At 47.1% G+C, this 24,802-nt stretch overlaps 1 protein-coding gene across 1 annotated transcript in view; it reads left to right on the forward strand.

Moving 5' to 3' along the window:
- Positions 1 to 24,802, forward strand: part of thsd7ba (thrombospondin, type I, domain containing 7Ba) — a 326,602-nt gene that overhangs the window by 280,737 nt on the left and 21,063 nt on the right. The window contains exons 17-19 of the mRNA XM_061723024.1: positions 1,644 to 1,788; positions 22,029 to 22,144; positions 22,658 to 22,775. Coding sequence (XP_061579008.1) covers positions 1,644 to 1,788; positions 22,029 to 22,144; positions 22,658 to 22,775 — 379 coding nt within the window. The remainder of the gene's footprint in view (positions 1 to 1,643; positions 1,789 to 22,028; positions 22,145 to 22,657; positions 22,776 to 24,802) is intronic.

Raw genomic sequence — 24,802 nt, forward strand, 5'->3', positions numbered from 1 at the left:
ATTGGGTCAGGGCAGTTGGTTGCTATGAACTAAATTCAAGTTTTGGTTTTGAAGGACAATAAAATTGATAATTTGATTGTATAAATCTGTTCCTTCACACAGTTAATAACATTAGTGGCTAGTTCTCAATACAAATATTTCTTAGTTTAGAACTACAGAATGAATGACAATATTTTATGCAGTTAATAATATTAATAATAATAATAATAATAATAATAATAATAATTAAAGCTGCAAGCAGCGATGAATGGGCCCTCCACCCTTGTGCACGTTCAGGCGTGCTGCAGTGGAAGCTTGTATGACTTGCATGTAGATTCTTCAGGCCTGGACATTTAGCGGATGACACCACCCACGACTCTCTATATCAAACCATTCAAAAGTTATGGCAGAAAGTAGGAACTATCACATATCGACCAATCAGAAGAAGGGGCGGCGCTGATTTGCACCAATTAAGGTGAAGGAGTCAAAACCGAGTCAGATGACACCACCCACGAGTCTCTATGTCAAACAATTCAAAAGTTATAGCAGAAAATAGGGACTATCAAATATTGATGAATCAGATGATTTTTGGCATCTAGTACTCAATACTGAGTCCGATGACACTACCAACGACTCTATGTCAAACCATTCAAAAGTTATGCCAGAAAAAAGTGACTATCAAATATCAACCAATCAGAAGAACGGGCAGGGCTAATTTGCACCAATTCAAGGACTCAAAACCGAGTCAGATGACACCACCCACAACTCTTTATGTCAAACCATTAAAAAGTTATGGCAGAAAGTAGGGACTTACAAATATGGACCAATCAGATGAAGGGAGGGCGCGCTTTTTGGCATCTATCGTCGCCACGGTAACGCTTTTGACTGAGAAAAGTAATGCGCGTTGTCGCAGGATGGAGAAGCACATTTTGATGTATAACACACCTGGGTGCACGTTACGGTTCAGGCCGCATTAACGGCCGAAGAAGTGGAATAAATTGCGCCAAAATTACACGTTTAATTCAAAATGGCCGACTTCCTGTTCGCTTTCGGCCATGGCGCCAAGAGACTGTTTTTTAAGTTGCGACATGATACAGGTGTGTACCGATTTTCGTGCATGTACGTCAAACCGTATCGTGGGGCTTGAGGCACAAAGTCTTCTAGGGGGCGCTGTTGAGCCATTAGGCCACGCCCATTAATGCAAACCATTAAATCTCAAATTTTTTGCCAGGCCTGGCTTGTGTGCAAAATTTGGTGACTTTTGGGGCATGTTCAGGGGGGCAAAAAGGCCCTCATTTCATCAGAAGGGAAAAAAAAAAAAAAAAACAAGGAAAATTCCTACAGATACAATAGGGCAATAAGTGCTCGGGCCCTAATAACAACATCAAACATTATTAAAACCAAACAACATCAACCAATGTTATAGCCACAGAGACAGTGTACAGTCAGAGAGAGTATGCCAGTTTGAAAAGGTGAATTTTGAGTTTGGTTTTGAGAGTTACGATGGAGTCTGAAAGTCTTATGTGTGGGGTAGGGAGTTCCATAGTCTGGGTGCCGAGCAGCTGAAGCTGTAAATGTGAAAGACAGCTTTGATACCAACTGGCTTCACCCATTAATCCTTGCCTCTGAAATTAAGACTGCTTTTTTTTGCTGTCATTGTGCAGCAGTGTGACCCAGGGGCAACAAGAAACAGAAGCAGACATATTCTCCGCCTCCCAGCCTCGGAGGATATGTTGTGTCCAGAGCTAGTCCAGACAGAGCAATGTGTTCTCAACAGTACCTGCTACACCTACGAGTACAAAGTCTCAGGTAGTACAATCCTCCACACGCTATTTGAGCAGATAATGTTAGCTCCTTCTACTGGAAATGTAATAACACTTGACTGCAACCCTATTAAACTACTTTTGATACAATTTTCATGCCTCAAGATCAAATAACACCTGTCTGATCAAGTTACGCTTGCAATTGAATGAATGAATGAATGAAGTTTATTCAGTCATGACAACACAAAAACGCCATGCACTTCATGCTGTTTACTATATGTAGCCCATTTACACCACTGTGATAGAATAAATAAATGGAAGATTGTCTAAATCAAAATAATAAGATACTACTTCAGTGTTATGACCTCTACAATACATCTTGTACATCGAGGCTTATGTACACAGAGTAGCTCCGGGATCTCCTCCCCTGTGAACTAGGATGGCGCCACCTACGGTCGCCTCGGTATTTCGCTCTCTGTTTTTCTTCTACTTTTTGTTTATTTTTCCTGTTTTCTGCTGCCCCTCTCGGGTCACCTTCAGCAGAGAAGAATTATTTAATATTAGGAAGTCTTCTCCCGGCACATCTTGCCCAATTTTCTCCGATCCGCACAGCTTTAAGGAGATTCTGGTCGGAGCAGCAGCCGCTGTTTACCGGCTCTACAGGAGACGCAAGCGGGGGAAACGCGCCGGAGCCCTCGTGCGGCTGAGAGAGAGAGGATTCCGAACCGCGCTCCCCTCCATCCACCTGGGAAACGTCCGATCCCTTACAAACAAAATAGATGAACTTCTTATGCTCATCACAAATAACCGGGACTTTAGCAGATCTGCCGCCGTTTGCTTCACGGAAACCTGGCTCAGTGAACTGATCCCGGACAGCGCGTTGCGGCTGCCGGGATTCCAGCTCATCCGAGCGGATCGCTGCAAGGAATCATCAGGGAAGCAAAAAGGCGGCGGGATTTGCCTCTATATTAACGAAGGTTGGTGTACAGATGCCACAGTGCTAAAAGTTTCTTGCAGTCCTCACTTAGAGACACTTTTTGTGAACTGTAAACCCTTTTATTCACCGCAGGAGTTTTCATCCTTTTCATCCTTTGTTCTGGTCGGCGTCTACATTCCACCCGACGCGTGTGTGGCTGAAGCCACGCAGTGTCTCGCCGATGAGATAACAGACCTGGAGAAAAAACTCCCGAACTCATTCTTTATTGTTTTGGGGGATTTTAACAAAGCAAACCTCACTCACGAACTCCCGAAATTCAGACAACACGTCACGTGTCCCACCAGGGACACGCGGACCCTGGACCATTGTTACACCGCCATAAAAAATGCATACCGCTCTGTTCCCCGCGCAGCTCTTGGTCACTCTGACCATTGTCTGCTTCATCTGATCCCTACCTACAGGCAGAAATTAAAGACCTCGAAGCCTGTAGTTAATACCGTGAAAAAGTGGACTGAGGAGTCAAAGCTCAAGCTCCAGGACTGTTTCGAAAGCACGGACTGGAGTGTATTTGAAGCTGCAGCCTCAGATCTCCATGAACTGACTGACACTGTTACATCATATATCAGTTTCTGTGAGGACATGTGTGTGCAGACCAAGACCTTCTGCACATACAGTAACAATAAACCCTGGTTCACTCCGACCCTCAAAAAACTGCGCCGACGTGTGTCGGCTGTTCAAAAGGCAGAAGATCAGGAAGGCTCCAGGCCCGGACGGCGTGTCGCCCTCCTGCCTGAGAGCCTGCGCCGAGCAGCTGGCTCCCACCTTCACAAGGATCTTCAACCGGTCCCTGGAGCTGTGTGAGGTGGCCTCATGCCTCAAACGCTCCACCATCATCCCAGTCCCCAAGAAACCCACCATCACTGGTCTAAATGACTACAGATCCGTCGCCCTGACGTCTGTGGTCATGAAGACCTTTGAGCGGCTGGTGTTGAGCCACCTGAAAGACATCACAGGCTCCCTGCTCGACCCCCTGCAGTTTGCTTACCGGGCAAACAGGTCGGTGGATGATGCAGTCAACATAGGACTGCACCACATCCTGCGTCACCTCGACACCTCAGGGACTTATGCGAGGATCCTGTTCGTGGACTTCAGCTCAGCGTTCAACACGATCGCTCCCGCAATCCTCCACCAGAAGCTCACCCAGCTCACCGTGCTGCCCCCACCTGTCAGTGGATTACCAGCTTCCTGAGTGACAGAGAGCAGCAGGTGAGGCTGGGGAGCATCTCATCCAGCACCCGCACCATCAGCACTGGCGCCCCCCAGGGGTGCGTCCTCTCACCACTGCTCTTCTCCCTCTACACGAACGACTGCACCTCAGGGGACTCGTCTGTGAAACTCCTGAAGTACGCGGACGACACCACCGTCATCGGCCTGATCCGGGAAGGTGACGAGTCCGCGTACAGAAGGGAGGTGGAACAGCTGGTCCACTGGTGCGGTCGGAACCACCTGGAGCTGAACCCGCTCAAGACTGTGGAGTTGACAGTGGACTTCAGAAAAAACCCACCGCCACTCCCCCCCCCTCACCATCCTCAACAGCACTGTCTCCTCCACAGACTCCTTCAAGTTCCTGGGGTCCACCATCTCCCGGGACCTGAAGTGGTCCACCCACATCAGTTCCGTCAGGAACAAGGCGCAGCAAAGGTTGTACTTCCTGCGGCAGCTCAGGAAGTTCAACCTGCCACAGCAGCTGCTGATCACATTTTACACTGCCATCATACAGTCTGTTCTCTGCTCCTCCATCACTGTCTGGTTTGGATCAGCCACCAAACTGGACAGGCACAGACTGCAACGGACCATCAGGACTGCAGAGAGGATAGTTGGGACTAACCTCCCATCTATCGACGACCTGTACCGGTCCAGGACCAGGAAACGGGCAGGTCGAATCTCTGCCGACCCCTCACACCCGGGACACTGCCTGTTCCAACTCCTCCCCTCTGGACGGCGCTACAGTGCTTTGTGCGCCAGGACTTCAAGACACAGGGACAGTTTCTTCCCGCAAGCGGTTGCTCTGATGAACTCTCACAGATAACAAAGTCTCAGAGTAACCAATCACGTGCAATATAAAAATAAATCATAAAAATATAAATAAATCATCCAGCACCCCTCTTTAATATTCATGTTGCCTCACTCTGCTGCACCTCTCACTTTTTTATTTCTTTTGTAAAATTTTTAATTTTTTATCTTGTACTTTTGCATAATTCTTGTCTGTAGAAATTGTAAATAGGTCATAATTATTCTCACTACCTCAAACTGCTGCACCTTAAAATGTTTATAATTTTTGTACATAGAAATTCCACATTTGTCTATTGTTTATTTGTTTACCTTTAAGACCATAGAGAGCGAAACTACCGGAGTCAAATTCCTTGTTGGACAATGTTCGAACCTGGCCAATAAAGATGATTCTGATTCTGATTTCCCCAGTTATTCATCTTGCAAATATTGGCGCTACCTGTGACGTCGTGCTGCTGTTGTTACTCTCATCAGCTGTTTCCTTGGCACTCTCCTCGAGTTTAGTTTGGGGAAGAGCGTTGCTGTGGCTTGATAAATTGCTAACATCTTTACTGCTAACGTTAGCTGTGGCTGCACTCCCGACCGGGTGTTTTGCGTTTATGTGTTCGGCTAAACTTCACCTGCTTTGGTGGTTAGCAAATTCCTTTCCACAAAGAACACATATCACCCTACCTTTATCAATGGTGCTGTCGGGGCGTTTTTGAAATGTAAATTCCCCATTCACTGGGCCGACAGCGTTCACATGCTCCTCCTTTTTTACTTCTGTTATCCGCTACCATTCCTCCCCATGCCTGTCCATCTACAATGGGAGCCTACCAGCGTATGCTAAACAAGCCCAAACACAGTGACAGCCAATCAATGTCCACTTCAAGGTGGGACTGACCAAAGGCAACTCGCAAACAGAAAAAGTAACGTTAGAGATTAAAAAAAAAATTCTTGCCCTATACGAAAAACCGGTCACACCTCTAACTACATTCCCTGCTAAAGGGACCAACAAGGTCTCGGAGCCGGCTCGGGACTCTCTTATGTCTCTGTGGGCTAGGCTGGGGCGCTGGAGCGGTGCAGGCCGGTGTTACTGTTGGTGGTAGAGGAGAAGAGGAAAGAAGCAAATCAGGGAAAAGTGTGGGAGCCTGTATAGACAGACGTTGTCGGTGCTAGGGCAGGAGTGACCCCTTGGTATCGAGCCAGCCTGTCTCTGTGGAGAACCACCCATCTCCCCTTGGATGGCAGCTGCACCCTGTAAACAACTTCTCCTAGTCTCTCCATCACTATACAAGGACCCACCCATTGACTGTCCAGCTTAGGACACCGACCATTCTTGCGTTGGGGACTGTAGCCCTGCACTCAACTATTGCTCCAAAAACATGCGCTAACACCAGAAGTTCTCTCCCCAGCATGAGAAGAGCAGGTGTGCAGGATGTGGATTCTTGCACCGCAGACCGACACGCCATAAGCACCAGGAGAAGATGGTCATTCCAGTCCTTCTGGTGTTTTGATGTGAGGATAGCCAGCTGCTGCCCCAAGATGCGGTGATATCTTTCCACTAACCCATCACTCTGTGGCCTCAGGGGGGTGGTGTGAGTCTTGTGTGCCAGTCGCGTACACATGGAGACAAACATCCGTGACTCTAAATTTCTGCCCTAATCGGAGTGGATAGTCTCTGTCACCCCCAAAATGACTGAACACACCACTACAACCGTTTCTGCCTCCTGGTCCGGCAGCGCATATGTTTCTGGCCATCCAGTGAAGTAATCAATGGCTGAGAGAACATAGTAGTTACCTTTGGCAGAGGGCCCACAATATCTGCTGCCACTCTCTCCATCGGGCCTCCAACAGGAAACTGTTGGAGTGGTGCATGTGACCCAACCCAGTCTCACATGAAAACGTACCCTGCCTACATTGGTCCAAAGTGCAAAAACGTAGAGGGGCTACAATATTAGCCCTTGAAATGTATAACAGTTACATTTTGAAATGTATAACTGTTACATTTTTCTGCCTATTCATTTTGCGTCCAAGTCACGTGACTTTTAAGATTCTGGCCGTGACAGCAACAAACATGGTGGACATTTTTCATTTTTGAGTGAAAGAAATCAATATTTTGAGTTAGTTTCTGCATAAAAATATATATATTTTACTTTCATAATATTCACTCAGTGAATTTACATAATCACTTGCTTGCTCGTGGTTGCAACGTTTTTTCAGATCTCGTCAGAATAATGTAAAACGGTAACGTTTTATAAATGTGAAAAAGTAACATTTTGGTTGTTGGACGGTGCTGTGAAAAAAAATCAATATTTTGATGCTTCCTCGTTGTTGGGAATTATTTCCAGATCTCGCCAGAATAATAATTTGAAATTGCAACATTTTGGTGCTAGGATACGTGGCCGTGATATATACACGGCCACGTACAGTATGCCGGCAGGTAGGGATGGGAATCGAGAACCGGTTCTTGTTGAGAACCGGTTCCCAGTGTTTCAATTCCTTGGAATCGTTTGCCTTTTTCCCCGAACGATTCCCTTATCGATTCCAGTCGGCACGAATGACGTCACCAAGCACGTTGCGCAGCGTGCGCATTCGCGCCCAGCAGGAAAACACGGGGACAAAGCGGCATAAACGCTGGAAAGTTTGGTTACATTTTACCAAAAAGGATGACAACAGGGCAACAATTCTTGCAATGTGGACATTTCAACAGAGGGGGGAAACTGTTAGGACTCGGCCGGCTGATGTGCTGGGACCGCGGAGTCAGCCGGCGTGTGGTAAGGCTGATTTATGGTTCCGCGTTACACCAACGCAGCGCCTACGGCGTAGGGTACGCGGCAACACGCACCGTACGGCGCGCGTCGCCGCGTACCCTACGCCGTAGGCTCTGCGTCGATCTAACGCGGAACCATAAATCATGCTTTAGAAGAGCTGCGCCACGCAGACGTGCCAGGCGCTCCGGCGGACAGCGGAGCTCCCGACACAGCTGCAGCTGATCAGCTCATCTATGGAGAAGTTAAAGAGCATCTAACGCTAGCTTCTCCTTTCATCAAGGCAGGGAAGAGTATCAGGCCAGAATAGATGAATGTCACCAGCAGTGACTAAGTTTGTGGTGTTGAACATGTTACTGGACATTCTTGTGTAATTGCTACAAAATAATTAGTTGTTTTTCGTTAATTTCTACAGAAGAATATTTATTTTATTATTATTATTATTTTATATTAAATACATATTTTACTGTATATTACAAATCGTTTTGTGGGGACCCCCTGGCACCATCGAGGAGCCCAAGGCTGGGGGCATCTTAAGACCTCATTATATATTTTTTTTGTTTATACTTTTGTATAAAAGTTTTATATCTTTGAACAAAAAAGGTCGGAGAAACAAAGAAATTGAAACAAAGAAACAATTTTAGTATCAACTTTGTTTTATTAAAAAAAAGTTGATACTAAAATTGTTTCTTTTTAGTATTTTAGTATCAACTTTGTTTTATTAATAAAGTTGATACTAAAATTGTTTCTTCTCCTTTTTTCCAAATGAGAATCGATAAGAGAATCGATAAAGAATCGAATCGATAAGCAGAATCGATAAGAGAATCGGAATCGAAAAAATCTTATCAATTCCCATCCCTACCGGCGGGGATTCCCCCCCCAAACCAGATTTTGATAGCGGAGCCAGTCAGCCCACAGAAACATGGATGTATTATGCACAGAAAGCAGTTTTATTTTGAAAACCAACCGGATTTTCTTGCATTCCAAAAGTCTGACTTCCGGCCCGCCAAAATAAAAGATACAGCCAGACAAATGAATGAAAAAATGAAAATAATCCCTCTGGATCCCCCTATACGTCATAGTGACGAGGGGGATCCTGGACACGTGACAGATGCCCCCATCGTGTGCCGGTTAATATTTAAGATAGTTAAGTTTAGAGTAACTAAACTAAGTAGGGATGCTGTTATAATAATAATAATAATAATAATAATAATAATAATAATAATAATAATAATAATACCCCTCCTTGAACCGCCACCTTACCGTGGTGGAGGGGTTTGAGCACCCGAATGATCCTAGGAGCTATGTTGTCCGGGGCTTAATGCCCCTGGTAGGGTCTCCCATGGCAAACAGGTCCTAGGTGACGGGTCAGACAAAGAGCGGTTCAAAGCCCCTTATGAAGAAGACAAGAGCAAGGAAGTTTACGTCGCCCGGATCGGCGTTACCGGGGCCCCACCCTGGAGCCAGGCCTGGGGTCGGGGCTCGCAGGCGAGCGTCTGGTGGCCGGGTCTTGGCCCACGGGACCCGGCCGGGCGCAGCCCGAAAGAGCGACGTGGGCCCGCCCTCCCGTAGGCCCACCACCCGCGGGAGGGTTCATAAGGGGACACAGGTGCCGTGTGATTTGGGTGGCAGCCGTGGGCGGGGGCCCCGGCGACCCAATCCCCGGACGACGACTCTGGCTTTAGGGACATGGAATGTCACCTCGCTGGGGGGGAAGGAGCCTGAGCTTGTGCGGGAGGCTGAGAGGTACCGACTAGAGATAGTCGGGCTCACCTCCACGCACAGCCTGGGCTCTGGAACCCAGCTCCTTGAGAGAGGTTGGACTCTCTTCCACTCTGGAGTTGCCCATGGTGAGAGGCGGCGAGCTGGTGTGGGCTTGCTCATAGCTCCCCAGCTCAGCCGCCATGTGTTGGAGTTCTCCCCACTTAACGAGAGGGTCGCTTCCCTGCGCCTTCGGGTCGGGGATAGGTCTCTCACTGTCGTTTCGGCCTACGGGCCGAGCGGCAGTGCAGAGTACCCGGCCTTCCTGGAGGCCCTGGGAGGGGTGCTGGAAAGTGCCCCAACTGGGGACTCCATCGTTCTGTTGGGGGACTTCAACGCTCACGTGGGCAATGACAGTGTTACCTGGAGAGGTGTGATTGGGAGGAACGGCCTCCCCGATCTGAACCCGAGTGGTGTTCTGTTATTGGACTTCTGTGCTAGCCACAGTTTGTCCATAACGAACACCATGTTCGAGCATAAGGGTGTCCATCAGTGCACGTGGCACCAGGACACCCTAGGCCGGAGGTCAATGATCGACTTTGTTGTCGTTTCATCTGACCTCCGGCCGTATGTCTTGGACACTCGGGTGAAGAGAGGGGCTGAGCTGTCAACTGATCACCACCTGGTGGTGAGTTGGATCCGCTGGCAGGGGAGGAAGCTGGTCAGACCTGGAAGACCCAAGCGTATCGTGAGGGTCTGCTGGGAACGTCTGGCAGATTCCCCTGTCAGGGGGGTCTTCAACTCCCACCTCCGGGAGAGCTTTGACCGGATTCCGAGGGAGGCCGGAGACATTGAGTCCGAATGGACCATGTTCTCCGCTTCCATTGTTGACGCGGCCGTCCGGAGCTGCGGCCGTAAGGTCTCCGGCGCCTGTCGCGGCGGCAATCCCCGAACCCGGTGGTGGACACCGGAAGTAAGGGATGCCGTCAAGCTGAAGAAGGAGTCCTACCGAGCCTGGCTAGCTCGACGGACTCCCGAGGCAGCTGACGGGTACCGGCAGGCCAAGCGGGCTGCGGCCCGGGCGGTCGCGGAAGCAAAAACTCGGGTCTGGGAAAAGTTCGGGGAGGCCATGGAGGAGGACTACCGGTCGGCCTCGAGGAAATTCTGGCAAACCATCCGGCGCCTCAGGAGGGGGAAGCAGTGCTCCACCAACACTGTTTACAGTGGAGGAGGGGAGCTGTTGACCTCGACTGGGGACATCGTCGGGCGGTGGAAGGAATACTTCGAGGATCTCCTCAATCCCGCTGACACGCCTTCCGTCGAGGAAGCAGAGGCTGAGGATTCAGAGGTTGATTCATCCATTACCCAAGCTGAAGTCACTGAGGTAGTTCGGAAGCTCCTCGGTGGCAAGGCACCGGGGGTGGATGAGATCCGCCCTGAGTACCTCAAGTCTCTGGATGTTGCGGGGCTGTCGTGGCTGACACGCCTCTGCAGCATCGCGTGGCAGTCGGGGACAGTGCCTCTGGACTGGCAGACCGGGGTGGTGGTCCCTCTCTTCAAAAAGGGGGACCGGAGGGTGTGTTCCAACTACCGGGGAATCACACTCCTCAGCCTCCCGGGGAAAGTCTATTCCAGGGTGCTGGAGAGGAGAATTCGGCCGATAGTCGAACCTTGGATTCAAGAGGAACAATGCGGTTTTCGCCCTGGCCGTGGAACGCTGGACCAGCTCTACACCCTCCGCAGGGTGCTCGAGGGCGCATGGGAGTTTGCCCAACCAGTCCACATGTGTTTTGTGGACTTGGAGAAGGCTTTCGACCGTGTCCCACGTGGCATCCTGTGGGGGGTGCTCCGAGAGTATGGGGTCGGAGGCCCTCTGCTGAGGGCTGTACGGTCCCTGTATGACCGGAGCAGGAGCTTGGTTCGCATTGCCGGCAGTAAGTCAGACCTGTTCCCGGTGCGTGTTGGACTCCGGCAGGGCTGCCCTTTGTCACCGGTCCTGTTCATAATTTTTATGGACAGGATTTCTAGGCGCAGCCAGGGGCCGGAGGGGGTACGGTTCGGGAGCCTCAGGATTTCATCTCTGCTTTTTGCAGATGATGTGGTCTTGTTGGCTCCCTCGAGCCAGGACCTTCAGCATGCACTGGGGCGGTTTGCAGCCGAGTGTGAAGCGGCTGGGATGAGAATCAGCACCTCTAAGTCTGAGGCCATGGTTCTCGACCGGAAAAAGGTGGCTTGCACCCTCCAGGTCGGGGGAGAGTTCCTGCCTCAGGTGGAGGAGTTTAAGTATCTTGGGGTCTTGTTCACGAGTGAGGGGAGAACGGAGCGCGAGATCGACAGGCGGATTGGTGCGGCGGCCGCAGTAATGCGGTCATTGTATCGGTCCGTAGTGGTGAAGAGGGAGCTGAGCCGAAAGGCAAAGCTCTCGATTTACCGGTCGATCTACGTTCCCACCCTCACCTATGGTCATGAACTCTGGGTCATGACCGAAAGAACGGGGTCCCGGATACAAGCGGCCGAAATGAGTTTCCTCCGCAGGGTGGCGGGGCGCTCCCTTAGAGATAGGGTGAGGAGCTCTGTCACCCGGGAGGAGCTCGGAGTAGAGCCGCTGCTCCTCCACATCGAGAGGAGCCAGCTGAGGTGGCTCGGGCACCTGTATAGGATGCCCCCTGGACGCCTCCCTAGGGAGGTGTTCCGGGCATGTCCCACCGGGAGGAGGCCCCGAGGAAGACCCAGGACACGCTGGAGTGACTACGTCACTCGGCTGGCCTGGGAACGCCTTGGGGTCCCCCCGGAGGAGCTGGAGGAGGTGTCCGGGGAGAGGGAAGTCTGGGGATCCCTGCTCCGACTGCTGCCCCCGCGACCCGGACTCGGATAATGCGGTGGACAATGGATGGATGGATGGATAATAATAATAATAATAATAATAATAATAATAATAATAATAATAATAATAAATAATTATAAATCATTTGAATTAATTATATATCAGACTTAACCTCCAGAAATTAATTAATAATTTATATTAATCATAATATTAATATTTAGTATAATAATAAATACACCTGTAGCACAAACCAGTGTTTATAGAAAACATTCAGAGACATTATCAGACAATGATTAATGGCAACATAAGTAATGTGACTGTCTTTCAACCATCCTTTAAAACCTTGTACAGAGAAGCATTTTTTTGCTAAATGGGAATATGTATTCCATAGTTTGACCCCCCGGTACCGTATTGCATATTTACCCCTGGTTGTAACACACTGTATTTACCCCTGGTTAGGTTTTGAACTATTATTTTCCGATCTCCGATCAAAGCCGATAGGGCCATTATCGGCCCGATCCCGATCGGGGGCCGATCGATCGGTGCATCTCTAGTACTCAGTCAAGGAGTTTTCCTCCAGAAGGCCTCTCTCAGCTGCTGTGGAGTTGTAAGCTCTGGACACTACGTTGCAGAAGGCGTCTTGACACTGCTGCGCCAGCTCAGGTGTAAGTTTGGAGAGAAACTTTTCTTGAGTTTCGGTGTATCTTTTACCCTCAGCTCTCACTGGACCGTACTTGGACGTTCTTTGGGGCTGAGGCCTGGCAACTGGACAGAGAAGGTAGTGGTGTTGTCCTTTGCAAACCGGATTTCCACACAGATAGATTGTTTTCTTGCAGTCTTCGCCGGGGGGGAGTTCGCTGCATCTTTTGCAGGCACCAAGTTGTCGTGCTGCATACCTTCTCTCCGATGGCTTCAGGTTGGTCCTGAACTTCCTGCAGAAGTACAGTCTCTTTCTGTGCTTTGGGTCACCACAAAGTATGCAGCCTTCTGTTTCACTGCTGGACTTGGTCGTCTTTGTTCTGGCGTACTTTTGAAACTTCATCCTCTCTCTAATGGGTTCGACAAAATCTTTTAGCTGATCTAGCTGCTCATAGATGGCTTCTTGTGACTTCAGGTACGTGATGAGCTTGTCGAAGCGGTTTTGGGTAAGAAACCGGTAAGAAACGTTTTTTAGTAAGTCTACTTAATAAACATGTTACAACCAGGGGTAAATATGCAATACGGTACAGGGGGGTCAAACTATGGAATACATATTCCCATTTAGCAAAAAAAAATGCTTCTCTGTACAAGGTTTTAAAGGATGTCTGAAACACCACTTACTTTTTGTTTTGTGAATGGAACTGCTCTGGCATAAGTAATGGATGTGCTGAAAAATGTTACTGTCTTGTGTAATCTCCTGGAAATTATTATTTTTTTGTTCATCTGGTTTGTTATTTAGTCGTTTATTTTTTTGTTTGTTTCTTAATTATTAAATTTTACTTGTTTTTCATTTATCCGATCATTTTTCTTTTGTGTAAATTCTTTTCCTTTATTTTCCTTTCATTTCTATCATCTATAGATTTCTAACTGATAATTTGTATATTTTGTTTTTATAAGTAGGCTATGATATTAAATTTTATGTTAACTATAGGTGGAGGCACCTGATAAGCTCTTTGAGTTTTCGCCTCTTCCTGCACTTTAAATTTTTAAAGTTGGTACTTTTATTTGTGTAATGTTTAACTGTGCAAATAAATAAATCTAAATCTAAAAATCTAAGAAGAAGAAATGGTCGGACTGATGAATAGTTTAGATTCAAAAGTATAGTTAGGCTACTCAATGTGATATGCCAGATGTGGTTTTTTTAACACATTCAAGACCTAAAGTCTAGATAAATTATATACTGTTTCTACAGTAATAGCAATCATCCATGGAAAATTAATCGGACCCTTTTTTTTGGGTAAGTGGCTAAAAAAACTCAATATTAGTGGTTGCCAGGTTTGCTATTGTCAGCGTTTTTCACGCATTACTTGACAACTCCGCCTGTACTTAGTCAACGACGCACTGCTATATGCGTGAAAAACGGCACACAGGAGACCAATCTGGCAACCTGGTTTCCTAACTCCCCTCAGCTTTTAAAGCGCTGGACAAAAAGCCGAACTATTGCAGTATTGTAGAAAAATACAACTTTTTGAGCTTGTGACTTTTTTTTGTTTATTTATGCCAAAATTTGTTTACTTTATTCTGCACGGTTTAGACACCAGAACAGTGGAGTGCCATCCCTATTAGTTAATTTTTGGAGGTTAAGTCTGATATATAATTAATAATTAATTCAAATTATTTATAATTATTTATTATTATTATTATTATTATAATAACAGCATCCCTACTTAGTTTACTTACTCTAAACTTAACTATCTTAAATATTAACCGGCACACGGTCGGGGGCATCTGTCACGTGTCCAGGATCCCCCTCGTCACTATGACGTATCTATGGGGGATCCCAGAGGGATTATTTTCATTTTTTCATTCGTCTGGCTGTATCTTTTATTTTGGCGGGCCGGAAGTCAGACTTTTGGAATGCAAGAAAATCCGGTTGGTTTTCAAAATAAAACTGCTTTCTGTGGGCTGACTGGCTCCGCTATCAAAATCTGGTTTGGGGGGGGGATCCCCGCCGGCATACTGTACGTGGCCGTGTATATATCACGGCCACGTATCCCAGCACCAAAATGTTGCAATTTCAAATTATTATTCTGGCGAGATCTGGAAATAATTCCCAACAACGAGGAAGCATCAAAATATTGATTTTTTTTCACAGCACCGTCAACAACCAAAATGTTACTTTTTCACATTTTTAAAACGTTACCGTTTTACATTATTCTGACGAGATCTGAAAAAACGTTGCAACCAAGAGCAAGCAAGTGATTATGTAAATTCACTGAGTGAATATTATGAAAGTAAAATATATATATTTCTATGCAGAAACTAACTCAAAATATTGATTTCTTTCACTCAAAAATGAAAAATGTCCACCATGTTTGTTGCTGTCACGGCCAGAATCTTAAAAGTCACGTGACTTGGACGCAAAATGAATAGGCAGAAAAATGTAACAGTTATACATTTCAAAATGTAACAGTTATACATTTCAAGGGCTAATATTGTAGCCCCTCTACGTTTTTGCACTTTGGACCAATGTAGGCAGGGTACGTTTTTATGTGAGACTGGGTTGTGTGACCAGCCAGAGGGGTCTTTGCGGGCTATGCAGGGGTCACACTGCCGGCAAAAATCCTCCACATCTCTCCTACACCGCCGCCAGTAAAAACTCTGGCGGAGGTGACAGGGTTTTTTTTGCAACCATGCATACCATGCATGGCCCTAAGCACTACGACCTGCAGGTTCATAGGGACCACCACTTGCCACCTCTCCTTCCCCGTTGCAAGCTCCTTCCAGGCCCGCGTCAGTACGCATTGTTTTAGCCTGGGGGTCAGCAACCCGCGGCTCTAGAGCTTTAGCTTTAGCGCCGCCCTAGTGGCTCCCTGGAGCTTTTTCAAAAATGTTTGAAAATGGAAATCGATGGGGGAGGGAAATATATTTTTTGTTTTAATATGGTTTCTGTAGGAGGACAAACATGACACAAACATTCTTAACGTTTTCCAATGTTGTAAAAATGTGTGGAATAAATATTAAATTTCAACATTTCTTTTTACGAAGATTTACGTCAAAGCCTGCGACACACACCAGCAGGGCGGGGGGCCAAGCAGGTGGCTGTTGTAAACAAGCCGGCCAAAGGAATTGTTTCCAAAGGGAAAAAGAGAAAAATAACTGAGGAGAAAAGAGTTTCTTGGACCGAATCATTTGCATTAATTGCCTGAATGTTAATAATATAACTAATATAGATACATACAGCATGTGTTGCCTTCATTATAAGGCTTATACAAGACTTTTTTTGGTCCAATATGGCTCTTTCAACATTTTGGGTTGCCGACCCCTGTTCTAGCCGCAGAGGATCAACCACAGTCCCTCAGTTGTGGTGGAGAACGCTGCCACCCCGTCCCAATGGCGGCCAGTTTTGTTTCACCACCCACTGCTGATCAGGCTGCAGGTCCACATCCTGCTCCTGTTTCCACTCTACCATGTCGACAGCCTGCAGGCCTAGCACATCAGCTCATCCACTGGCTGGACAATGGTGCCAGTTTCCTCCTCTCTGAGCTCTCTCTTTCTCTCTTCCCTCTCCTCACAAAACCGGCACCCATTTGCATTGGCATGAAGTGTCCTAGCCCTATGCTCCACCTTAAAGTTAAAGGCCTGGGGCTCTTCGATCCACCTGACCACCTGGTCTTCTGGCTCCTTGAATGTCATGAGCCACTGCAGAGCCGAGTGATCAGTCCTCACTGTAAACCACAACCCACACAAGTAATATTTGAAGTGCCGGATTGACAACACCACTGCCAATAACTCTCGGCGGGTGACGCAATAACGCCTCTCATGTTTGTTGAATGCCTGGCTGAAATAAGCAACCACCCACACCCACACTGCTCGCATCTGTATCCGAAATGAAGGGTAATGAGGGATCAGCTGGAGCTAGCACCAGAGCTTCATTCAGAGCACACTGAAGGCTTCTGAATGCCTCCTGACATGACTCAGTCCACACAAAGTCTCTGTCTTTTTGTGGCATCTGAAACAGAGGTCCAGCAGTGCAGGCAAAACCCTGCACAAACCTCTGGTAGTATGACGCCAGGCCTAAAAAACGTTTAAGTTGCCCTTGATTCGAGGGAGTCGGCCAGTCGGTAACAGTCTACACCTTCTCCTTCATGGTGCCAATGTCCTCCACTCCCACCCGATGACCCAGAAAGTACACCTCCCGTTGTATGAAGTGGCACTTGTCTGGATGCAGCTTCAGCCCAGCAGCTATGATTCTCGACAGCACTAGCTGCAAACACTCCAGGGCAGCCTCAAAGGAGCTGGCATGCACGAGGATGTTGTCCAGATAGACTAAGCACTGCTGATGGGGCACCCCAGCCAGCACCCTGTCCATCAGCTTGACAAATGTTGCAGGAGCATTACAAAGTCCAAAGCATAAGACCTTGAACTGCCATAATCCCCACCCCATGCAGAACGCCGTTTTAGGTCTGTGCGGTCCAAGTGCGGAGGTCCAAGTGCAGAGGTCCAAGGATGAGAACCAGGAGGATCCTGAGACCGGATCCAGTGACTCGTCAATGCGAGAAAGAGGGTACGAGTCCTTTTTTGTTAAACCGTCAACTGGCCTATAGTCGGAGTTGAGCCGCCAACCGGACACCTTCTTAGGAACCATGACCACAGCTGCTGCCCATTGACTATCTGAAGGCTTGATGAGGTCTGCCTCCAGCATCTTGGTCACAGCTTCGTCACATGCCTGCTAACAAGCCGGAGGCGGCATTTGATAGGCAGCGCGTCGCTCTTGTTGATCTTGTGCTGCACCAGATGAGTCCTCTCCATCTTCTCATCACTCATGGCAAAACAGTCCCGAAACTCAAGCAGCAGCTACCACAACTGTTCCTGCTGCTGCGGATCGAGGCTGCTACAGTTCTTCCATATCTCTCTTACTGCAGCCACTACCCTCCCCTCCCCCACCTGGGGCCACAAAGGCAGTGTCAGCGGACAGATCTCTATTCGTGGTGGCATTACCACTGTTACTGAGTGTGGGGGATCACAGTCTCTGCCCCATTAGCTGTTAGCTTGCTTGGGTGCCCATCTAGACTAACGTTGGGGAACAAGGTGACAACTGGCCCCTTAGAAAAGTTCACAGTCCCTTTTAACAGGTCTAAATGACAACCTGCAGCCTGCAAAAAATCTAGAATAGAATAGAAAGCTTTTATTGTCATTAAAGTATAGTATAATGAGATTAAGCAGCAGCTCCATAAAAGTGCACACATGTAAAAGGCTATGTAAAAACAAAACAAGAAACACACAATATAAATATATATACACTATAAAAATAAGTGAAGAATATTGCACATAAATGAATGAAAGAATATTGCACAGTATGAGGTAGCTTAAGTCGGTGCAGATATGGCAGTGCAGTTGAATTAGTGCAGATGAGTTCAGAATGTTCACATCTTTGGGAAAGAAGCTGTCCCTGAGTCTGTTTGTTCTGGCCCATATGGACCTGAAGCACCTGCCAGAGGGCAACAGGTCAAAGAAATGGAAACCGGGATGGGTGTCGTCCTTTACGATGTTCCTTGCCCTGCTGAGACAACGGGAGCTGTAGATATCAGACAGCGAGGGCAGAGTGCAGCCGATGATCTTCTGTACTGCGTTTGCCACCCTCTGCAGCCTCTTCCTGTCTGCTTCCGTGCAGCTGGAGTGCCACACTGTCACAGCATAGGTCAGCAGGCTCTCTATGGTGGAACGGTAGAAGATCACCAGCAGCTGTGTGTTCAGGCGCTCCTTCCTGAGTACCTTAGGAAGTGTAGCCTCTGCTGAGCCTTCTTGACCAGTGCTGTGGTGTTGACAGACCAGGAGAGGTTTGCAGTGATGTGGACGCAGAGGAACTTGAAGGACTGCACTTGCTTTACACATTCACCGTTGATGTACAGGGGGGCGGGGGCGGCTCTGTTCCGCCTGAAATCCAGGATTAGTTCCTTGGTTTTGATGATGTTCAGTGCCAGATTGTTCAATGCATACCACTCACCAAGTTTTAGGACCTCATCTCTGTAGGCCGCCTCATTTCCCCCTGTAATCAGCCCCACCGCCGTTGTGTCATCAGCAAATTTGACAATGAAGTTCTCTGGGTGGGCGGGACTGAAGTCAGTTGTGTAGAGGGAATAGAGTAGTGGGCTGAGCACACGGCCCTGAGGAGAGCCAGTGCTGAGAGTGCGGGAGGAGGAGAGATGAGGACCGAGTTTCACACGCTGGGGTCGGTTCACCAAAAAGTATTTTATCCAGGAGCAGGTGTGTGGTGGGAGCCCGAGGTTGGATAGCTTAGGAATTAGAATGTCCGGTATTATTGTATTAAAAGCTGAACTGAAGTCAATAAAGAGCATCCTGACGTAGCTCCCCTGTTTCTCCAGGTGACTCAGCGCTGAGGAGTGAGCGATGGCTATGGTGTCTTCGGTGGATCTGTTTGCCCGGTATGCAAACTGGTGCAAGTCCAGGGTGGGGGGGAGACAAGCTTTGATGTGCCTTAAGACCGGTTTCTCAAAGCACTTAGTGATGACTGACTTTTTGGGGACCGGGATGATTGTAGCAGATTTCAGGTAGGGTGGGATGACAGCTTCGGTCAGAGACAGGTTGAAAATGTCAGTGAAGACCTGTGTTAGCTGGTTGGCACATGCCTTGAGCACCTTCCCAGGTACTCCATCTGGACCTGCAGCTTTGGCGGCTGGTGGGGGCTCTAGTGGTGGTTGAGTTGATGTGGCTGAGTGCTGTGTTTGGGGCTCAAAGCGGGGAAATAAGCTGTTCAGCTCCTCTGTCAAGGCTGCATCTTAGTCTCCAGATGTCACTGCACAGCCTCTATAGTTGGTGATGGTCTGTATGCCCTGCCATACCTGCCGGGGGTTGTTGAGGTGGTCCTCTATCCTCATTTTGTAGTCCACTTTGGCAGTCCTGATGCCTCTCCTCAGGTCTGCGTGAGCGACATTGTACAAAGCTCTGTCACCTGACCTGAAGGCTGAGTCATGGGCCCGGAGGAGCCTGCGGACCTGGGACTTCATCCAAGCTAATTGTCCTCTTTGTGGGCTTTGTTTGACGACTGATGGGGGTGTAAAGTATGCGGAGGTGAGGAACAGGGAGAAGTAATCTGACCGGCCCAGGTGGGGGAGGGGTACGGCTCTGTATGCATGCTTGATCTTGGAATACACATGATCCAGAGTGTTTTCCCCTCTTGTTTGGCATCTTACATGTTGATGGTACTGTATTTAGGTAATACAGTCTTTAGATTTGCCTTATTAAAGTCACCTGTAATAATGTGGACGCCATGGGAATGGGCACGCTGGAGTTTGTTGATGGCGTTTAGCAGCAGAGACAGAGCCGTGTTTACATTAGCGTGATGACAACAACAGCTAGCTCTCCAAGCCAAGAATACACAGGTCCTGCACCACAGCTGTCCAGGCTGTGTGACGAAATGTTTTACCCCAACAGTCATAGTCAACACACCCCTGCCTTTCATAGGGGCCAGCTCCCCTGTGACTGTACGCAGCCGTACCAAAGTGGGCTCAAGCGAGGTTCCCTCTGGACCCACATCAGTCTGAACACAGTCACTGTCGACCCTGTATCTAAAAGCGCTGTGCAGGGGACCCCTTCAACTGTAACAGGAACATAACAGGAGTCTCCAGCACAGGTACGCCCCACCGCGATAATCGGTTCCCAACCTGAGGTGACATGCTTCCCCGGTTGTGATGTTGGGCCCTCCAGGTGGTGCAGATGGGGCGGAAATCTGGGGCTGCATATCCCCCTCTTTTAGGACCCTGACCCGTTTCCCTGCAGCCTGCCTGAGCACTCTCTGACCTTCTATATTTGCCACACCCACAGCAATCCCTTGGTCCCAGGCATGGCCGCTATGTCATCTGTAATGTCACAGCTCTCAACAGTTCCGTTATTTAATTTATCCAGGCCAGCTTCTCCTCCCCTGGCTGGCTCCCTACTGAAACTCTCACCGCAGGTAGCCCCTTATTGTAACAGGCCCCACCAGCACCAGCTATATCCCACACATTCTCCCTTTGTACCGCCATCTCCAAGGCAGACTGAAGGGTGTGAGGGTACAGCAGTTTCACCTGAATGCGCAGCTCTGAGGGTGCGGGGGTTCTGATGAACTGATCCCATGCCAGCTCGCTCTATACTCCCGGGGGCATGTGACTGTATGCCCGCCGCGTGAGGCTCTCCATGTCATTGGCTAACACTCGCAGCAACTCCCAGCCTTTCTGACCCGGTTACTTAGTTCATTACACAGGATCTCAGGCTGTAAGCACTGTCCAAAACGTCCCTGTAAAGCCCCCACCAAGGCTCCATAATCACACCAGTTCCGTCCCCATGTATCAGTTTTTCCGGCTAATTGCAGTGTTTTTGGTTTAATTGAACGTGTTGTTTTTGGAAACTCCGTCCTCCCGCATTTGGGGACTAAATTTCCTGACAACCAACAGAACCGATAAGCTTGTCATGGATTCGGCAGAGTAAACACAACTCTCACTCTCCACAAATGTGTCTGCTGCGTGGGGGGCCGCCAGGTGGAAACCTTCGCAGACTCCAAAATAAGTAATTAGTGTTGGGACCCCCTGGTTCCATAATGTCCACGCAAAGTCCATATTGCCCTCCACTGCGCCCCAGCCTGTCTTCGAGGTGGTCCCAGTCACACCTCTGCCCCTGCCCAGGGCTCTCTGCCTCCTAAACCCGTTTCTAACTTGTCGGCCCAGCCTCAAAGCCCACTTTTTTGTTTTCCTTCTCCTTCTTTTTCTCTTGCATTTGGGTCGTACATTCCCTCACACTCCACAAAAGTAAAGAAATAAATTAAAAGTTATGATGTGCACTGAAAAACCTTTCTTGAGAACTACAGAAATCTGTGATTATGTTGCATATTCAGTAGTGGAATGATGTACCATGTATGAAAGCGGCAGCTTCTTTGAGTTTCTATTCCCTCTAAAACAGGCCTCCCTTTATTTATATCATGGACAAGATCCTCTGCTGGCATAGTTTTGGGAGATGGTGGACCACCCCCTGTACCAGACACATGACGTCTCCTCTCCCCCTTCGACAATCAAGGGCCCCAGATAGCTCAGTTGGTGGAGCGGGCGCACCATATCCAGAGGCTATTGTCCTTGTGTAGGCGGTGCACGTTCAAATCCCAGCCTGTCACCCTTCACGGCATGTCTTCCCCCCTCTCCCTACCCAACTTTCCTGTCTCCCCACTTTCAAATATAAATACCGCTATAGTCACAAAACTCTTTGGAAGAAATATTGTTCTCAAATGTTGATTTGGTCCAAGTTCTGTCTTGCAAATAATGTGATGTCAGTGATCTGATATTGACACTAATGTAGATATGTTGTTGCCTGTGCAGAATGGAGTACATGCCAGCTGAGTGACAATGCCATCTGTGGTGAAGGTGCACAGCTGCGTCTTCTGGACTGTGTGCGGAGTGATGCCAAGATTGTAGAACTGCGGGAGTGTGAGCAGGTAATGATTATGTTAAGACTTAAATACCCATAATCTATATTGTTCCTACATTTAGAAGACTCTCATTGCAGATATACTATATATTTTAGGATTAAGTCATGCATGGTCACTCCTTAGCATTTTTGTTATTCAAAAAAATCAAAAATACAATTTAGTTTGACAACTAATATGTTATAAAATACAAATGTCATAAACTCCTAGCTTAAAAAAATAAATGAAAAAGTTCTTAATCCACACTGGAAATGCACTGAATTGCAAGGATTAACTAACAGAATATTTGCTTTTCAGTTAAGAGATATTGATATCTAATTTAATGCTCCAGCTCCTACGATCCTCACACAAGCCAGAATTATTAGACCTAAAATCAGTGATGCTAGTGGAAGTGACTTGGATGTTTTCATTAATGCATAGCCAGCATTTTGAGAGGAACTACAGCTTGTTTAGAAAGGTGAATATATGAATATTCCGTTTTTGTTACTGGAAATAATTAGCATGTCCTTCTTTGTTTCTTAGTTAGGTTTGATCAACAAGTGGCGACTCTTTGAAAAATGCGTGGTTGAGTGTCCCATCAACTGTCTACTCTCTGATTGGTCCCCATGGGCAGACTGCTCCCTCAGCTGTGGAAGCCAAGGTAAACCAACATCAGTATATGTCTATCCCAAGCTATATAACATGGCAAACCTAAATAAAGACAACAAAGAAAAAAAAGAAAAAGACACATTTGTAGGAACAGATCAGCTGAACATTTGTTGTTACTTCTGATTATGTCAATTCTGTGACTGTGACAAATAAATACATTAAATTTGAAATGATCCAGTGTGTTTAGCCTTACACAAAGGTTCTGCAGGATGAATGGGTATACTCTGAACATCAGAGGTGTCAAGTAACAAAGTACAAATACTTTGTTACCTTTCTTAAAGGAGCATGAGGCTCCTTTTAAGAAATGAGACTCTCTAGCGCCACCCTTCGCCACGACGGCTGTCGGGGGTACTGCAGCCAACAGTGAAGCCGGCACGGGAGAACGGGGAGAACTCGCATGCAGCGTCATGTGACGTCACATCCGCAGGACAGCGCGGGAAATTCGGCCCCACAATTGCAGCACATTTTGCAGCACACAGCTTGTTCAAGGCAACGGAGAGATACGATAGAGGGCTCATTCGTTTTGGTTTGGAACGCTTCATCTGACATTATTACTAGAAACCTTAAAACGTATACGAATTTTTTTCATAAATCCTGCCTCGATCCTGCCTCAAGCTCCTTTAATTTGAAATTTTGGTTATCTATACTTCACTGGAGTAATTATTTTTCAGATGACTTTTTACTTTTATTCCTTACATTTTCACGCAATTATCTGTACTTTTTACTCCTTACATTTTAAAAGCAGCCTCTTTACTCTATTTCATTTCGGCCTTTAAAAAAAAACCATTCAGTTAAATTGCTCCATCCGGATAGAGTGAATTTGGTTGTGGTTGTTTCAGATGTTCTTGTCCAGTTTTGTTCTTACATCCGTTCCTGCAACTAAACTTGGATGTACATTCCAATAAAGGTTAGGATAAATGATAACATGCCTCTGAAGTTTGACTTTTTGCACCATTACAATACTTATAGTCAACTATTCATCATATCTGCTGCTCTCTGAAACACATGTTAATGCTCAATAGTACACATATATGGTTCTTTAATATATTTGCATTATACTAAGATACATTCATTTTCAATGGCTTTTGTCCTTAATGGCATTTTTCCCCCTTACATTACTTTTACTTTTATACTTTAAGTAGTTTTGAAACCAGTACTTTTATACTTTTACTTGAGTAAAAAACTTGAGTTGATACTTCAACTTCTACAGGAGTATTTTTAAACTCTAATATCTATACTTCTACCTGAGTAAGGAATGTGAATACTGAAGACACCTCTGCTGAACATCTTTGTCCCTTGTTTAGCCTAAAAGAGTCTAAAATCTGCCCCACCATGTAGTAGGTCTTGTACAAGATGTAAACATACACCATGTTGCGCTTGGTGCATGTTGCATGAATTGGATTGAAAAATGTGTAGCTGGCTTATAGAGAACAGAAAGAGAATGTGTTGCATTATAAAGATATTGTGTATACACAAACACACACACACACACACGCACACACACACACACACACACACACACACACACACACACACACACACACACACACATACACATTAGAAAGAGAAGGTTACAACAACAGTAGCACCTTTTAGGATGAGAAGTAAAAATAAGAAAAATTAAACATTAATAATTAATGGATTGATCGGGCCCTCACACTCATGGCCACTGTCACAGACGGTCCTCATTTGCTTTAAAACAGCATTTGCAGTCTGAGGGTGCAGTGGACCTTTGATCTAAACATGTTAACCAGTATCAGTACCCCACAATAAGGAAAATTGCACTGCTACTATTGACAATGTTTGGATCTACCTACACCTGTGAGTCCAGCTTTTCTCATATGAATAGCATCAAGACCAGGGCACGTTGTTGCATGACCAATGAGTGTCTCTCACAGGGCAGCTTTAAAGTAACATTAATCTGGATATATGGTGGTGTACAATATTTGTTTTAAATTGACCTTTTTTTGTGCATAGCATTAGAGTGAAAGAAAGGATGCATGACTGGTTTATTATATG

The sequence above is a fragment of the Cololabis saira genome, chromosome 6 (assembly GCF_033807715.1).
Source record: "Cololabis saira isolate AMF1-May2022 chromosome 6, fColSai1.1, whole genome shotgun sequence".
NCBI classification, from domain to species: Eukaryota; Metazoa; Chordata; class Actinopteri; order Beloniformes; family Belonidae; genus Cololabis; species Cololabis saira.